Genomic DNA, 15,651 nt, shown 5'->3' with positions numbered 1-15,651 from the left:
TCCGCAGCATGTGGGATCTTCCCGGACAAGGGATCGAACCCGCATCCCCTGCATTGGCAGGTGGATTCTTAACCACTGTGCCACCAGGGAAGTCCTGTTTACCTTTTTGAACAATCGCCAAACTATTTTCCACCGTGGCTGCACCGTTTTACATTCCCCAGCAATGTATGAGGGTTCCAATGGGTCCCCACCCTCATCAACACTTGTTATTGTCTGTTTCGTTGCTAACAGCCATCCTAATGGGTGTGAAGTGGTGTCTCACTGTGGTTTCTATTTGGATTTCCTAATGACTAGTGATGTTGAACATCTTTTCATGTGCTTATTGGCCATTTGTATATCTTTTTGGAGAACTGTCTATTCAAGTCTTTGCCCATTTAAAAATCATTGCCCTTTTGATAAATTCCTTTTCTGCCATGAGTAGCCAGAGCTGTTTCTATGTTTCTATTGGCTGCAACCAAGAACCGTGACTGATCTGCTTCTCCCGGTTCCATGGGCCCAGGCCACACTTGTACTGATACTTCCAACCAGCAAAGCAACTCGATGTTCGCACATAACAGTGTGCATTCTGGACACTAATGGTAGCACCTCCCAGTCTTGCACCTGCCTGGACTCACCCTCTCACCACTATAGGGAGAGGGAGGAGATGGGGCCATAACAGACCGCAGTTCAGATTATCACAAAGAAAGAAGAGACATGTAGAAGCAAGCATAATTAATAAAGGAGGAGGTGTGAACAGAAACACAAAGCTGACAGAGGCAGTGGTGAGAGGAGCTGGAAATTAGGGATGCAAACAAACAAGGCTTCTAAATCTGTGCATTATTCAGGACTAAGAATCTGAAAACCTCCAGAGGGTGGCCTGGGTCATGTGGGTGAGCAGGGATGGGACTGGGGTGGCTGGAAGGAAACCAGTCTTCCTGGGATCATTCTGGGTTGTCTGAATTCCCCTTCACAATGAGCATTCACAAGTCCAGCTGATCCATAACTTAGTTTAATCCTTTGTGGGGTGCATCCTGGGCAGCAAGGAACCTCTATCTGCCCCAGAGGGTCCAGCCCAGATGGAGGAGAGTGGTCTCTTCTGACCGCTGCCCTAGACTCCTGTTTCAGTGCCTAATTAAGATCCATCTTCCCACTCAAAAGCAGGCTGGGGGACCACAGGCTCCCCTCCTCCTATACCGGGCTCTCCATCGGCCTCACTTGTACCCCCTGCCCCACTTCCTGCAAGGTCTGAGGCCTCTTTGGCTGTTGGGCCTGCAGTCCTAGCCCGGCTCTTGTTCTAAACAGGTGGGCAGAAGGGCAAGTAGGGCTGTGCATCCAGGTGCTGGCAGGGGAGAGGCATGGGTGAGCCTCAGGGCCCTGGGTCCCACCGGGAAATGTGCTCCTGAGCTGGAAAGGAAGAGAACAGAACAAGGGTCAGTGACAGCCTAGGCAGTCCTGGGTTGGGGATCCTGCCGTACTAGGTCCAGAAGTAACCATGATCCCACTTGCAGCTCCAGATCCTTCTAGCAGGTGCTGCTGGGGGCTGATTCTGGGCTAGGTCTCACCTCTGTCCCCACCACAGTTCACTGTGCTCTAGGGAATCAGGGAATGCTGAAGAACCCGCTGGGTCCCCATGTGGCAGCTTTAGTGACAGGAGGAAAGGGACCTTGGCGAAATCCCCAGCCGGGCTGTAGGTCTGGTCCTGCCCCTGTGTGGCTGAGCCCAGGCCAATCTCCCTCTCTGTGCTTCAGAGGCCTACAGGTCCAATGGGGCCCTGAGCAGGATGTCCTCGTGGTCCTGTGTGCTCAGACACTCTAGACTGTTCATCTGGATATCCTCAGGGGACAGGGACCAGAGGAGGGGAGCCGTGGGAAGGCCCTCACCAAACTGGCAGATGTAACGGTTTCGGGTTTTACAGCGCTGGTCGTTCCAATTGAAGGCGGCCGATGCCTGCAGTTCCACACAGTTGCCAAACCTGCCAAGATTGTCGAGTGCTCAGGGTGGAGGAATGAAATTATGAGTCCTTAAATCCTCCCCCACAGTGGGCCACCTGCGTCTAGGGAGGTGCCTCTTAGGTGCCCCCATCCCACGTATGGGGCTTCTGGGAGCCAGCCCCGGCCCCCTGCTCCATGCCTGCTCCTCAGAGCGCTGCAGTCCTCTCTTCTCGGGGTGCAGTGGGGACAGCGCCACCCACCGCTGCAGCCCTCAGCCATGCCGGCCCCTGCGGGTTGGGGCAGGGGGCTTGGAACAGACAGGCCCACATCTTTCCTCCCAGCAGGAGAAGGTATGCCTGGGGGCCCACCGAGCCGGCTTACTCTAGGGATGGGCCAGGGGTCTGGGCATGGCTGCCATCAAAGAGGTCAAAGGAGAACTGGGCAGGGTATCTGGAGCCTTGGTGGCCACACAGCCTGACCACCTCCCCCCTGCCCTGGGCATTCCTGGGCTTTGAAGACCAGGGCTGGACCTCAGTGCAGGCAGGCCAGTGGGCAGATGTGTGCACGAGTGGACGCAGGTGGGTGGCCAGCTAAGGAGGGCAGAATCGGTGTATTGATACAGGCAGAGGGGGCACGGTGGGGGGGAGGGATGGATAGATAATAGAGAGACGGAGAGACAGCTGGGGGGATGATGGGGACTGTGGATGGATGAAGCCTTCTTGGGTTCCCTCTCTTTTATGTGAGCCCCTGGAGGTCAGGGATGTACCTCATCTCAGCACTGGGCCCATAGCCAGCTGTGCCCGGACTTCCTGGCACCTGAGCACCAGGTAAGGCCCAGACCCTCAGGGTGCTCAGCCAAGCAGCAGGCAGGGTGGAAGTTGTTTAGCGGTGTCTGAAGGCTCAGCAAGCAGGCCCAGGTGAGAAGGTGGGCCCAGGGGAGGGAGGGCACCCCAGACTCACCCCTGGTTGTCAGGCTGCCCAAAGGCGAAACTGGTGAAGGACTGGTGCTCCCCGGTGGTCCAGCGGAAGGAGTCCTTAGCGGTCTTGTAGGTGAGCCCTGAGCCACAGCAGCCAAGGCTGGCCCCATACCCGAGATCCCCGGGCCCCACTGGCAGCCCAGGCTCCCTGCGATGAGGGCCTGAGCCCAGAGCCTGCTGCCCAATGCCTGTCGACCCCCAGCCCTTAAGCCCCCTTCCCAGCACTTCCAGCCCCTCTGGTGGCTCTCCCTCCCTTCGGCTCTCTCCACAGGGAAAGGAGTCACCAGCCTGACCACTGGCCCCATTCTGGGCCCCAAGCCCTCACCACACCCTTACTGCCCACTGGTAGGTGCTCTGGGTTTCCACGGCCCAGATTCCTGGAGCAGTGTGAGGTATCCCAGCCCCACACTCATTGCATCCCTCCCCCCTCCCCCAATCAGCCAGGCACTCACCGATCCAGAAGTTCCTGGTCTCAAAGTCATTGTTGGTCACCTCGTTGGTGGTCTCCAGGCGGCCCAGGTAGAAGGCGAGGATGTCCTGCACTTTCTGGCTCTCAATCTGGGCTAGCACCCCGCCCTTTCCCTGTAACCCCCGCTCCGGGTCATGCTGGCCCCAGAGCTCAGGCCAGCCCTTCCTTTCCATCCTGCCACCCACCGTGGCCATGGATGTCAAATCTGTGTGCTGGCCGGGCTGCCATCAGCCCCCCCAAAGCCTCCTGCCTCTTAGAGCAGAGTCTGCCTTCTCTTCCCTGCCCACAGCTCCTCTGGCAGGGTCCCACCCTTGGAAGGGTTTTGTTTCACCTGTTCAGTGTCTTTAATACATTTGAACTGGTTGCCAACATTAATAAATTGAGAGAGCTCAGTGAAAATCTGAATTTCTGGTTCTCTTGAAAAATTCCAGGTCCTGGCCTCCCTGAACTTGCATTCCTGCCTGGCAGCCAGCAGCTCAAGCTGAGTCAGGATGGCCCCTTAGATGGGGGTTGAGTGGGGCCTTGTCCCTGGGTTCCTCAGCTCATTAAGTGACCTCCTGGCTTCCATGGGCCTCTGAGTTGTAACCCCTGCTTTATACTAAAGATGAGAGTCAGGAGAAGTCAAAGGAGTTCATCTCTTAGCCCAGGGTCCCTCTGTTAAGAACCCAGGGGCGTGGTCCCCGGGAAGGCAGGGGCCAACCATTACCTGGCATTTCATCTTGGCTCCGTAATAGGTGTCTGCCTCTGAGGACACCATGAAGCAGTCTCCATCGATCCTCAGGTCACAGGTGTGGAAGGGAAAGTGCACCTTGGCTGGGGGGAGGGAAGCCTGATTTTGTGTGTGGGCACCTCAGAATCATTACCCTTCCGGTCCTGCCAGGATGTTAAGCTCAAGGTACCCCTTCCTCTGGCCACCAAGCAGGAGAGGGGGTTGGGGTCAGTGGTGTGCTGGTAAATGTGTAACAACCGGCTCTCTCTCAAAAAAAAAAAAAGTCTATGATTTTAGCATTGCCATTTCTGTGGTGGTGTAAAGACCCCCACCGTCGCCAAGTTCAAGCTACCACTGTGACGTCACTGATCGGGGAATTGGGAAGAGGTGCGTACGATGGGCTCCTGTGAGCTGGTCCGAGCCGGACCCAGCACCATGCTGAGGGGGTCCTGGGAGGGGCTCGTCTTGTTGGGGGGCTTTGCGGCAGGACTCACTGGCACACTGGGCTCCCCCATAGCCAACATCACAGACGCAGGAACACTCCTCTTCCCGGAACCGGCCGTGCACGCACTGCACGCTGCACCGCACTGCCAGGATGGGGCAGGGGAGGGGACGGCACTCAGCTGGCAGCCACTGGGCCCCAGGCTGCCCCTCACAGGCCACGGATGTGCGCAGAATGGCCAACCACAGCAAGAACACCCCCCACCCCCCAGAGATGGAACCCATCTGGGCTCCCAACCGCTGCCACATTTGGCATCTTTGGTTTGATCTTGTAGAGAGAAGCAAATCGGGGTTTGGGAGTGGACCTGCTCATGGTCACAGAGCTGGGGGGTGGGGGACAGTGGGAAAGGAATCCACTTCTGGATCCGAATACTGTCCTCCTCCCACCATCCCACAGCCTGAGGGGCCGATCTGATTTCACTTTGAATTCCCTGCGCAGCGCAGGGTCTGGCAGACTGTCAGTGCTCAGTGAATGCTTATTGGATGAGGATATGCTGTGCGAGGATCACTCCCTGGGTCCCCCGGCTGGTCACAATCCAGAACTCCAGGTGCCCCTCACCTTGGCAGTATCTGCCTGTGTAACCCGGGGGACAGTGGCAGTGGCAGGTGCTGAGGTTGAGATGTCCGTGGTTCCGGCAGCTCATGCGACATGGGTTCCTGGGGACCTCTGGTCGGATAAGAAGGAAACACTGAGAGGGGGCCTCTCCCCGGCAGGCCAGGCAGGTGCCTCCCTGAGTGCTGAGGGCCAGGGCTTCTGGGACAGTCCCTCAGGATGCTGCCAGCCTCCTCCAGGATCACCAGATCAAGCTGCCCCAGCCAGAGGCAGGCAGGGTGGGGCACTTACCACACAGCCCCCCTGCGTGGTCCCAGGCTTTGAAGCAGCCCGAGACGCTAGCTGTGCAGAGCGAACACCAGGCGCCCTTCTTGTAGGGGACGATGGTCTTCCCGTTGACCTCCCAGTTGCCTCTGTGAGAGCAAGCAGCAGAGGCTGGAAGGGCCTGGCCTTGGGCCTTGCTGCCTGCCCCACCAGCCCCTTCAGCTCCTTCTGGCCCAGCCAGGAAGCTGGGAGCTGGGTGAGACAGGGAGATTTCCTAGGAGAGAAAAGATGACCTCCAAACTAATACTGGCAGATGCCCTGAACGCTGGGTGGTGCCTCCAGGAAGGGGCATCTGAGAAGAAGCCACATTCTGCGTGGCCAGAATCTTGGGTGCTGCCCACTTCTGCACCCTCTCCCTTTCCTCCTTCTTCCCTCTCCCACCAGGGGTGCAGACCAAGGGGTAAAGGCCTGTGGGTGGGTGGGTGAGTGTCTCACCCTGGGTGACAGCATCCCCTACCCCGCAGCCCAGCAGGGGATGGCAGGGCAGCTGCCGTGGAGGAGGCTTACCCGGGAGAGTAGGCACAGACAAAGGCTTCCATCTCACCCTGGGCCCCAGGGCAGGGATGCCGCCCACAGCCCAGCTGGCTCGAGGTGGCCCACACGAGCTGCAGGAGACACAGTGGCTCAGAAACCCTCTCATGGGCCACCTCCACTCCTAGTCTGGGGACCAGCAGCCTAGATGATGCTCCCCTGGGAAGGGTGGACACAGCTCTTGCCCCAAACCAAGCAGATAAACAGTTTTGTCACCTCCCTGGGGACCCCAGGAGCAGTAGCTGTGCTGGGCAGGGCTATAAGGATGGGTGGGAATAGTCTAGAAAGGCCTTCTGGGTCGGGAGGTGAGGGTCAGCAGATACCTGAAGGGAAGGGAGATTGTGGATAGTGGAGGAGAGTGGGAAAAGAAAGACTTGGACATCAAAGGCCTTGTGATGACTGAAAAAATGGCCACAACCCTTCACTTCTCCCTACAGCCCCCTCTTTATAAAATGTGGCTTTGCAATTCTTTGCATCAAGAGGAGGAATCTCTTTCCCACACCTTGAATCTGGCTGGCCCTGTGGCTTCTGTTGGCCAACAGAATGCAGGGGAAATGATATTGAACCATTTTAAACCTAGGCCTCAGGAGACCCTACAATTTCCACTCATTCTCATAGAACTCTCATGCTCAGCCACCACGTGAACAAGGCTGCTGGAGGTTGAAGAACCTTATAGGGCAGAGGTGAACCAGTTGAGGCCACTCTAGACAGCCAGCTCCCAGCCAACCCAGCAGCTGACTGCAGTTGCAGGAGTGGGCCCAGCCAAGACCAGAAGAAACTTTCAGCTGAGCCCAACCCAAACTGCCAACCTGCAGAATCGTAAGATGCTATATTTGGGAGTAGTGCGTCATGCAGCAACAGCTAACAGATACAGATCTTTAATAGTATTCAAAACTTAGATTTAGAGTTTTAGAATCAGTGACAACTTGGAAATAGCACAAATGGTCAATACACAGGAATAGCCAAGCAAACTCTGGTAGCCACTAAAAATGACCAGCATGAGGCGGGGAGAAATGCACATGTAGTCATACCTATGTATCCAACAATTAGAGAATATGCATTCTTTTTAGGAGTGCGTGGAACTTTTGCAGACACTGACCCCTCACTAAGCCACAAAGCAAGATTCAATAAATACTCAATAACCAACATCCTACAGGACACATTCTATGAATTCAATGCAATAGAATGTAAAGGAAATAATTTACTATTATTATTAATTAATTTTTTTAAAAAAATTTTTTGGCTGCATGGCTTACAGGATCTTAGTTCCCTGACCAGGGACTGAACCCAGGCCCCGGCAGTGAAGGCGTGAAGTCCTAACCACTGGACCACCAGGGAATTCCCAAGGAAATAATTTAGAAGTAAGTAAAGGAGAAAACATAGTTTGGAAATTTAAATATACACTTCAAAATCAAAGACAGCATCATAATGGAAAATAGGAAACTCATAGACCTAAGTGACAATGAAATCACTAAATTCCAAAACTTATGGGATGTAGCTAACAAAGTTTAGAGGGAAATTGATAGCTTTAAAGGCATATACCAGAAAAGAAAAGGGAGTTAAAATTAATGAGTTAAGAAAGTAGAAGAAAGATAATAATAAAAACAAGGGCAGAAGGACTTCCCTGATGGCACAGCGGTTAAAAATCCGCCTGCCAATGCAGGGGACACGGGTTCGATCCCTGCTACGGGAAGATCCCACATGCTGCGGAGCAGCTAAGCCCATGTGCCACAACTACTGAGCCTGTGCCCTAGAGCCTGCGAACCACAACTACTGAGCCCGCGTGCCACAACTACGGAAGCCCGTGCGCCTAGAGCCTGTGCTCCGCAACAAGAGAAGCCACCGCAATGAGAAGCCCGCACACTGCAATGAAGAGTAGCCCCCACTCTCCTCAACTAGAGAAAGCCCGTGCACAGCAACGAGGACCCAACACAGCCAAAAATAAATAAATAAAAAATAAATAAATTTATAAAAAAAAACCGAGCAGAAATTAATAAAAAGAAGAATAAGGTTGTGGATGGCTGGAAAAAAGAGAAATGGAAAACAAACAAAAAGCTGATTCGTTAGAATAGACAAACCTCTGGGAAGACTGGTAAAGAACAAAAGAGAGAAGGCACAAATAAATACAATCGAGAATTTTAAAAGGACATAGCTGCAGACACAGGAAACATTAAAAAAATCTGTTTAATTCTAGTTTAAAATCTCTGTTAAATAATTAACAGTTAGGACCAACAAACTGGAAAATATAAAATGGATAGTTTCCTAGAAAATAGAACTTGGCAAAACTGTCTCAAGAGGAAATAGAAAATCTGAAATGATCTATGACCATTTCTAAAAGTTGGATCAGTAATTAAAAATCCATGGATACATACACATACACACAAAACAATCAAAAAATAGGACAAGGCCCGAATAGTTTTACAGGACAGTTACAGCAAATATTATAGAAACTATTCCAGGAAACAGAAAATGAGGCAAAGCCTCCAACTCATTTTACGAGGTTAATATAAACCAGGTGAGGGCAGTATGAGAAAAGAAAATCAGAGGTCAATTTCACTATCAAATAGTATTTAGGAAACCAAATATAGCAATTAATTAAAAACAACAATAACACACACACACACACACACACCCCCACCCTACATCGGTTTATTTCGCATCACATCATATATACAATGGAATACTACTCAGCCATAAAAGAGAATGAAATTTTGCCATTTACAGCAACAAGGATGGACTTGGAGGGCATTATGCTAAGTGAAGTAAGTCAGACAGAGAAAGACAAATACTGTATGATCTCACTTATATGTGAAATCTAAAAAATACAACAAACTAGTGAATATAACAAAAAAAGAAGCAGGCTCACAGATATAGAGAACAAACTAGTGATTACCAGTGGGGAGAGGGAAGGGGGGAGGGCAGTATAAGGGTAGGGGAGTAACAGCTACAAACTATTAGGTATAAAATAAACTACAAGGATACATTGTACAACATGGGGAATATGGCCAGTATTTTATAATAACTATAAATGGAGTATAACCTTTAAAATTTGTGAATCACTATATTGTGTACCTGTAGCTTATATAATACTGTATAACAACTGTACTTCAATATAAATAAATAACTAAATAAATATGAATCATGAAACTGTGAGCTGATAATTGTTGAAGCTGGATGATAGGTAGATGGGCGTTCATTATATCACTTTGACTGCTTTGTATATATTTGAAATTTTCTATAATAAAATGTTTAAAATATGTGACCAGGAAGATGTAGTGTCATGTAACAGCTTTGTACACACACAAAAAAATTATTCATGTATTTCATCACTGTAGATAGTTAAGGAAAAACCTTGTAATTATTTCAATAGATGCGCAAAAGGCATTTGATAAAACACAAAACCTGTTCATGACTTTAAAAATCCTTAACAAACTTAGATTAGAAAGAAATGTCTGTAACCTGATAAAGGCTACTTATTAAATTCATATGAAAGAATCAGGAGAAAGAATCAAGAATAGCCAAGAAATTTTTGAATGATAATAATAACATGGGGGATTTTCCTGTCAAAACTTTTTATAAAGCCATAATAATTAAAGCACATATATGCAGGAGTAAACAAAAAAAGCAACAAAATAGAAGAGAGAACTCAGCAACAGACCCATGTGGATATGTGAGCTTGGTATATGACTGAAGTGGCATTAGAGTCTGTGGGGGATTCAGTACTTAATACAAGAAGTAAAAAAAAAGATAAAATTAAATCCTACATCACTAGATGGCTTAATGACTTCAATATGAAAAAAAGGAAAACATTTAAACTTTGGAAGAAAATACAGGAAGACTATCTTGCTGATGTCAGAGTTGAAAAGGATTTCTTAAACATGATACAACAAATGGATGAACTATAATGAAAAACAAGAGAAAATTGATTACATTAATATTAAAATCTTCTGAAAGATTTATCTCATAAAAGATAACATAAACAAAGAGAAAATACAAGCCATGTATTAGAAAAAAAGTATCTGCAACCAATATGACCAACAAAAAGTACAAAGAATATAGCAAAGATGCTTACAAATTAATAAGGGAAAGATGAAATTAACAGGCAATGAAAAGAACAGAAAAGAGGCTCAGTCCCACATGTAATCAGGGAAATGCAAATTAAAAACAGAATGAGGTAGCATTTCACAGCCTTGAGTTGGCAAAAATTAAGGAGCTGACAATACTCCTTAATGAATAGAGTAAGAATGGGGAGTGAGAACTGGTTTGTGGGCAGGAGTAGAGTTGGCGACATCACTTTGGCAATAGCTACTAAGGTTGTAGGTGCATGCTCCCTCTGACCCAGCCGTTCCCCTTCCAAGTGTGTCCTAGAAAAAGTCTGGACACATATGTACAAGAGAACCGGAACTAGGATTTATGCATTGCAGTATGACTTGGGATAGTAAAAAAAAGTGGAAGTAACCCAGATGCCTGTAAATTGCAGTTTATTCATAGTGAATCACACATGCATGCTTGGATCAATGGAAACAAATCTTACAAATGTGGTCTGAAGTGATGAACACAAATTGCAAAAGGAGATGTACAGAGAGAGCACTTAGGTAGGATTTAATAACACACAACCCACTTGCACAAGTAGAAAAGGTATCAAAACCCTTCCACGTGTAGTAAAGGTATTAAAACATGCTTGGGGAAATTCCCTGAGGGACCAGTGGTTAGGACTCGGTGCGTTCACTGCTGGGGCCCTGGTTCCATACGTGGTCGGGGAACTACCCTCGGCCAAAAAAAAAAAAAGAAAAACAGGGACTTCCCTGGTGGTGCAGTGGTTAAGAATCCGCCTACCAATGCAGGGGACATGGGTTTGATCCCTAGTCCGGGAGGATCCCACATGCCGCGGAGCAAATAAGCCCATGCACGGCAACTACTGAAGCCCACGCTCCTAGAGCCCGTGCTCCGTAACAAGAGAAGCCACCGCAATGAGAAGCCCGCGCACCGCAACGAAGAGCAGCCCCCGCTCGCCGCAGCTAGAGAAAGCCGGCACGCAGCAACGAGGACCCAACGCAGCCAAAAATAAATAAATTCATATAAAAAATGTTAATGTCATGCAAAAAAAAACCACCAAAAAACCAACCCACTACCCTGCAAGTTGACACATAAAAGTAACCATAAAAAAAAAAAAGAGAGAGAAAAACATGCTTGGGATTTTGCCTGTGTTTTGCAGTGCTGGATCCTAGTACGTAAACGATGCCAGTTATAGAGAAGACGTTCAACAAATTTTGTTGAGGGGGAAAAAAAGGAAACATGGGGTGTTTTACCTGGACTTCAGCAAGGTTACCTCTGGGGAGGGACAGAGGAAAGGGCAGAAGGGGGGCTTACGCTTAGTTTTGTTTTTTTTAAGAGATGAGAAACAAATATAGTTAACATTTTCTAATGCTAGGTAGTGGATAAGAAGGAGTCCGTTATTTGATTTAGGTTTGAAATATTTCATATTTAAAGCTGAAAAAAGTAAAACTAAACAAATGGGAGGAAAAGCAACCACCAATTTTAGGCCAAACTGCAGACCTCCGAACCAGCCCAGCAGGGCTGGGGCCTCAGAGCCGGTACCCGGGCCTCACCTGAGTGTAGTGGGCGCAGGTGGCATTGGGGGCACACTCGGCCGCTGCCTGGCTGTACTGCTGCCCCTCCAAGAACCACAGGCCCACCACGTGGGTGAAGGACGCCGAGCTCACGGGCAGCAGCTGCACATTCCAGCCCACTTGCGGGGTAGCCCGGGGCACAGAGGCTGGGCTTGGGGCTGGGGCGCCACAGAGGGCTGCCCTGGTCTGGGCCTGTTGGGCCAGGCTCTCGCTCCAGTCCTGGAGAGAAGGACCACAAACAGCAACATCAGCAGGGGGCCCCTGGGCCAGGCCTTAGTGATCCAGCCCCCCCCCAGCACATCCAGAGGTGCTGGTCCTGCAGAGAAGAGACCCCAGCCCAAACAGTGGTCCTGCTTGGCTGCTTGAGTGCTCTGAGCTGCTTTCACTGACTTCACTGGGGCCAGGGAAGGTCAGACAGGACCTGCAAGGGGCGCTCCAAGGTGGTGGTGGAAAAGCACCTGCCCTGTCTGGACCCCCCACCCAGAGCCCGGCTCCACCCGGGACTGAGAGCTTCCGTCCTTCTGACTCCAGTGGCGGGTACCCTCAGGCCCCGCCCACTAAGGGGGATGGGTGTTCCTGGGTGCAGGTGCCAGCCCACGTGATAGGATGGGCCTCTACCATAACTTTTCCCGTCTGGTAATGGGAGCCCTGGACAGTGCCCAAGCCTTTCAAACTGGTTCCGTGTTAGGTAAAACTGACCCTGGCCATTGTCAGAAAGGCTCCCTCTTGGCTTCCCTTCTGTGATGCAAAAAGTTGCAGCAGCCATACCGCTGTGTCTTATTCCCTAAATCTGGTTTTGGAGTTCATAGGGGCACCAGCTGGGAGTCAGGACCAGAGAGGGTGTAAAAGGTCTCCAGGGCCTCAGCGCTTTGGTCTCAGCAAGCAGAGTTCTCTGCAGTGGGCCTAATCTGCTCTTCCCACCACGTACCAGCTGCCCTTTTCCCTACCCCCATCCAACAGCCCCTCATCCTCTGAAACAGGGAGCTCAGCAACCAGGATGACATGTGTCACCCGATCGTCATGCCCTGGTCCAGCCCAGCCACCTCATTCCAGCTGTGTGACCTCCAGCAGTCTCCTTATCTCCATGAGACTCAACATACTCTTCTGTAAAATGGAATAATAAGGTGGGAGTTCCCTGGTGACCTAGTGGTTAGGATTCCGGGCTTTCATTGCCATGGCCCAGGTTCAGTCCCTGGCCGGGGAACTGAGATCCTGCAAGCTGTGCTGTGCGGCCAAAAAAACCCAAAAAACAAAAACAAAAAAAACAAACCAAAAAAACCAGATAATAAGGTACCCATAGGGTAAGATTGTGTGAGGATTAAATGGATGCAGAGAGAAAAGTGCTGCACTTAGGGCCTGACCTGCAGCAGCCCGGGCAGATGGTGGTTGTGATTTTACTGCTGATGGGGACGAGCTGGGAGCAGCGGGGACTGCGTGGGACACCTCAGCAGCCCGGACCACCCCCAAGCCTCAGCCTCCACTGGGGTGCCCAGGGTCAAAGCTGTGGGTGTGACAGAGGTTGAGTGGTGGGGCTCCACTTGCATTTTTTATGAAATGCTGTTTTCTAAGACTTTGGCAGCAGGGCCATGGGAAGTGTAGAAACTGACCGGAGCACCCTCACACCGGACACTAGGGCTGGGAGTGTGGGCATGAGAGCCAGGACCTGGGCCTGAGGAGAGGCAGAGCCGCCGCCGAGCAGGGAAAGGGGGAGAGGCGACCCCCCTCCTGCCCACCCCACCCCCACCTCCTGGGAACCTGACCCTGGAGCTCTCAAGGTCGCCACCGCTGCGCCAGCCTCAGAGGAGTTTATGGGAAGCAGTCATGGGGAACCCTGCCTGCCCCACATTGCCCCTCCCTCGCTCCCTCGACTGTTACCATGGGAGGGGGCAGCTGGGGTCCCATACTACGGGGCAGTGTTTCTGGGCCCCAGGATGACACCTTCAACCCTGAAGCCCCGAGGGAGTGGTGGGAAACCCTATACCCCGCTCCCTGGCCCCCAGTGAATGAGCAGGGAATTTGGGAGGGGGCCCCTCCTAGTCGCCTAGACAAACTGCTGAAGAAGCAGTGGATCTGGTCACACACAAGCCTCCCACCCCCAGCAGGATGCTTCTCCCTCCCTGACTAGCCTCCCATCCTGCTGGGACTCTTTTGTGATGCTCCTCTTTCTTGGAGGAGGGGACCCCAGCTCTTTCCATGTCTTCTGGTCTCCGGGGCAACGGGAAAGGATGCAAGGAAAAGCCGAAGGGCTGCCTTTCTGGGGGAGGAGGAAGCAACGGCCCCCCTCCACGCCCCCCGGCAACCAGGCGTGGTCCCAGAGTGGGCAAGTTGACTGGCCGCTGCCCCACTCTGCCAGGTGAAAGGGCACCTGGCACTGGCATGGCCTCCTCAGTCCTCTTCAGGGTTGCCCCTCCAGTCCCCCCTTGGCCAGCCCGGGTTGGGGGTACTCACCATTCTCTGCATGTTGGCTGCAGGGGGGTGGACCCGGCTGCGCAGGCGGTTGTGCAGGGAGAGGAGCAGGAAGCTCTCCTTCTTGCTCAGGGCTGGGGCGGGAGACAAGGTCAGGCCACCTGAGCAGCGGGACCTGGCCCGGCCCCTGGGTGATGGGGCGGGGGTCACCTTGGCAAGATGAGAATGCAACCCTGCACTTATGGAATAAGACCTGAGATGGGACAGGACGATGATGGGTGGATGATGGGTGTGTATGGGAGGACCCGGAGCAGAGGGGTGGGGAGATGGGGAGAGGTGGAGAAAGCAGTGGGGCTGAGACGGGGAGACAGGTGTAGGTGTAAAGGAGCCTTAGGCTGAGAGCTGGGGGTGGGCTGATAGAAGGGAATGGGGGCCTGGGGACTAGGTGTGAAGAGGGGTCCAGCCCTAGGCTCGCAGCGGCCCCTCTGGCTGGGGCTCCTCTCGGCCACTGAGTCTCTTCTGGGGTCTCTGCTGCAGGCTCCCAGTGTTCTTCCTTCACCCCCAAGCCTGGGCCCACTCCCCTTCATCCTTCTGCCCCAGTCCCAGCCTCCTCCATCTATCTCCGGCCCCTGGACTGTTCGAGGGTGGCTCTTTAAATCACACCAGCCTGCCCAGGGCTCAGGCCTGGGAACTGGCTTCCAGAAGCCCCCTGGGACCCTCTGCAGAGCTCATAGCTCCTCCACTTTTTCCTTACCCCGCGGCCCCTTACCTCCAGGCACTGGAACCTGCTTCTCCTGTAGCTGGAGTGGGCGCACCTCTGCCCAGGTCATGCCAAGGAGAGCCAGGAGCACGGGCAGGAGGCCAGGCCGGTGGCCCCCCAGCCCAGGGGAGGGCTGCAGCCTCAACATGGGCCTGCTGGGTGCTCTGGGCTCTGCCTGGCTCAGCTGTCCAGCTCGCTTCCCAGACTGGATGGAGCTATTCACAATCTCTAAGAGTCAGGCTGGGCTGGCAGACAAAAGGGGGAGGCTGGTGAGTAATCGGTGAGTCCAAACAGCCTCCCTTCCTTGGCGCTGGCATGAAAGGAGACAGACAGCTCCAGTCCCAGGGCTCCCTCCCTCCCTCCTCCGGCTGCTGGCCTGGTCAGCCCGCCCGCCTGCCGACAGCCAACCGACCAACCTACCGAGTGGTTTGCAGCGACCCCGTGGCCCCTGCTAATCATTGCAGGATTATCGGAGCCCTCGGGGAGCCCTCGGAGACCCTGCTGATTGGCCCGCAGACATTCCAGGGCTGCAGATTAACGAATAATGGCTGTGCCCATGCTGGAACAGTGTCCTCCAGGCCCATGGACAGCTTCTCCTCCCAGCCCCAGGCCCAGGGAGGCTGCGGCCATGTGCCCTGCAGGCGGGCAAGAACTGGGCAAGACCCCAGGGGAGTTCTTTCCTTTCTTGGGAAGCCCTTCCCAACCCCCAGCCATGAATTAAACATAGGCGGGTGGTAACCGCACACCAGTCAGGTGCCACTGGTGGGTGGGGGCACTGGGGCGGTGGGTTTGTAGGGGAGTTGGCAGGGGCTGCCCCAGGGGGAGGAAATTGGTGACTTAGGACAGTCTGTCTGGGTCGTGTGGGGGGCTGGGCCCCAGCT

At 52.5% G+C, this 15,651-nt stretch overlaps 1 protein-coding gene across 2 annotated transcripts; it reads right to left on the bottom strand.

Annotated features, from left to right (window-relative positions):
• Positions 1 to 972: 972 nt before the first annotated feature.
• Positions 973 to 15,438, bottom strand: LOC133078041 (C-type lectin domain family 18 member A-like). Of its 2 annotated transcripts, XM_061172911.1 has the most exons (13): positions 15,289 to 15,438; positions 14,780 to 14,996; positions 14,053 to 14,144; positions 11,584 to 11,823; positions 5,951 to 6,048; positions 5,411 to 5,532; positions 5,126 to 5,233; positions 4,560 to 4,652; positions 4,063 to 4,169; positions 3,340 to 3,469; positions 2,871 to 2,967; positions 1,860 to 1,951; positions 973 to 1,383 (listed from the first exon to the last, which is right to left on the bottom strand). In XM_061172911.1, the coding sequence occupies exons 1-13, from the start codon at positions 15,352 to 15,354 to the stop codon at positions 1,346 to 1,348; spliced, it is 1,500 nt and encodes a 499-aa protein (XP_061028894.1). In that variant the 5' UTR covers positions 15,355 to 15,438; the 3' UTR covers positions 973 to 1,345. The 2 variants fall into 2 exon arrangements, with proteins under 2 accessions (XP_061028894.1, XP_061028893.1); XM_061172910.1 differs by lacking the exon at positions 15,289 to 15,438 and having other exon boundaries at positions 14,780 to 15,129.
• Positions 15,439 to 15,651: the final 213 nt, after the last annotated feature.

This window comes from Eubalaena glacialis, chromosome 18 (assembly GCF_028564815.1).
Source record: "Eubalaena glacialis isolate mEubGla1 chromosome 18, mEubGla1.1.hap2.+ XY, whole genome shotgun sequence".
Classification (NCBI taxonomy): Eukaryota; Metazoa; Chordata; class Mammalia; order Artiodactyla; family Balaenidae; genus Eubalaena; species Eubalaena glacialis.
The sequence above is the reverse complement of the archived record's forward strand: the minus strand, read 5'-3'. Positions and strand labels throughout refer to the sequence as shown.

Bases quoted from the DNA above. Each gene is read 5' to 3' on its own strand.
- LOC133078041 (XM_061172911.1), bottom strand. From the start codon at position 15,354: ATGGGCCTGGAGGACACTGTTCCAGCATGGGCACAGCCATTATTCGTT. The intron at 3,470-4,062 runs GTAATGGTTGGC...CGGGGGTTACAG, and splicing joins GAGCCAAGATGAAATGCCAG to GGAAAGGGCGGGGTGCTAGC. The intron at 1,952-2,870 runs GTGAGTCTGGGG...CAATCTTGGCAG, and splicing joins GGGCAGCCTGACAACCAGGG to GTTTGGCAACTGTGTGGAAC.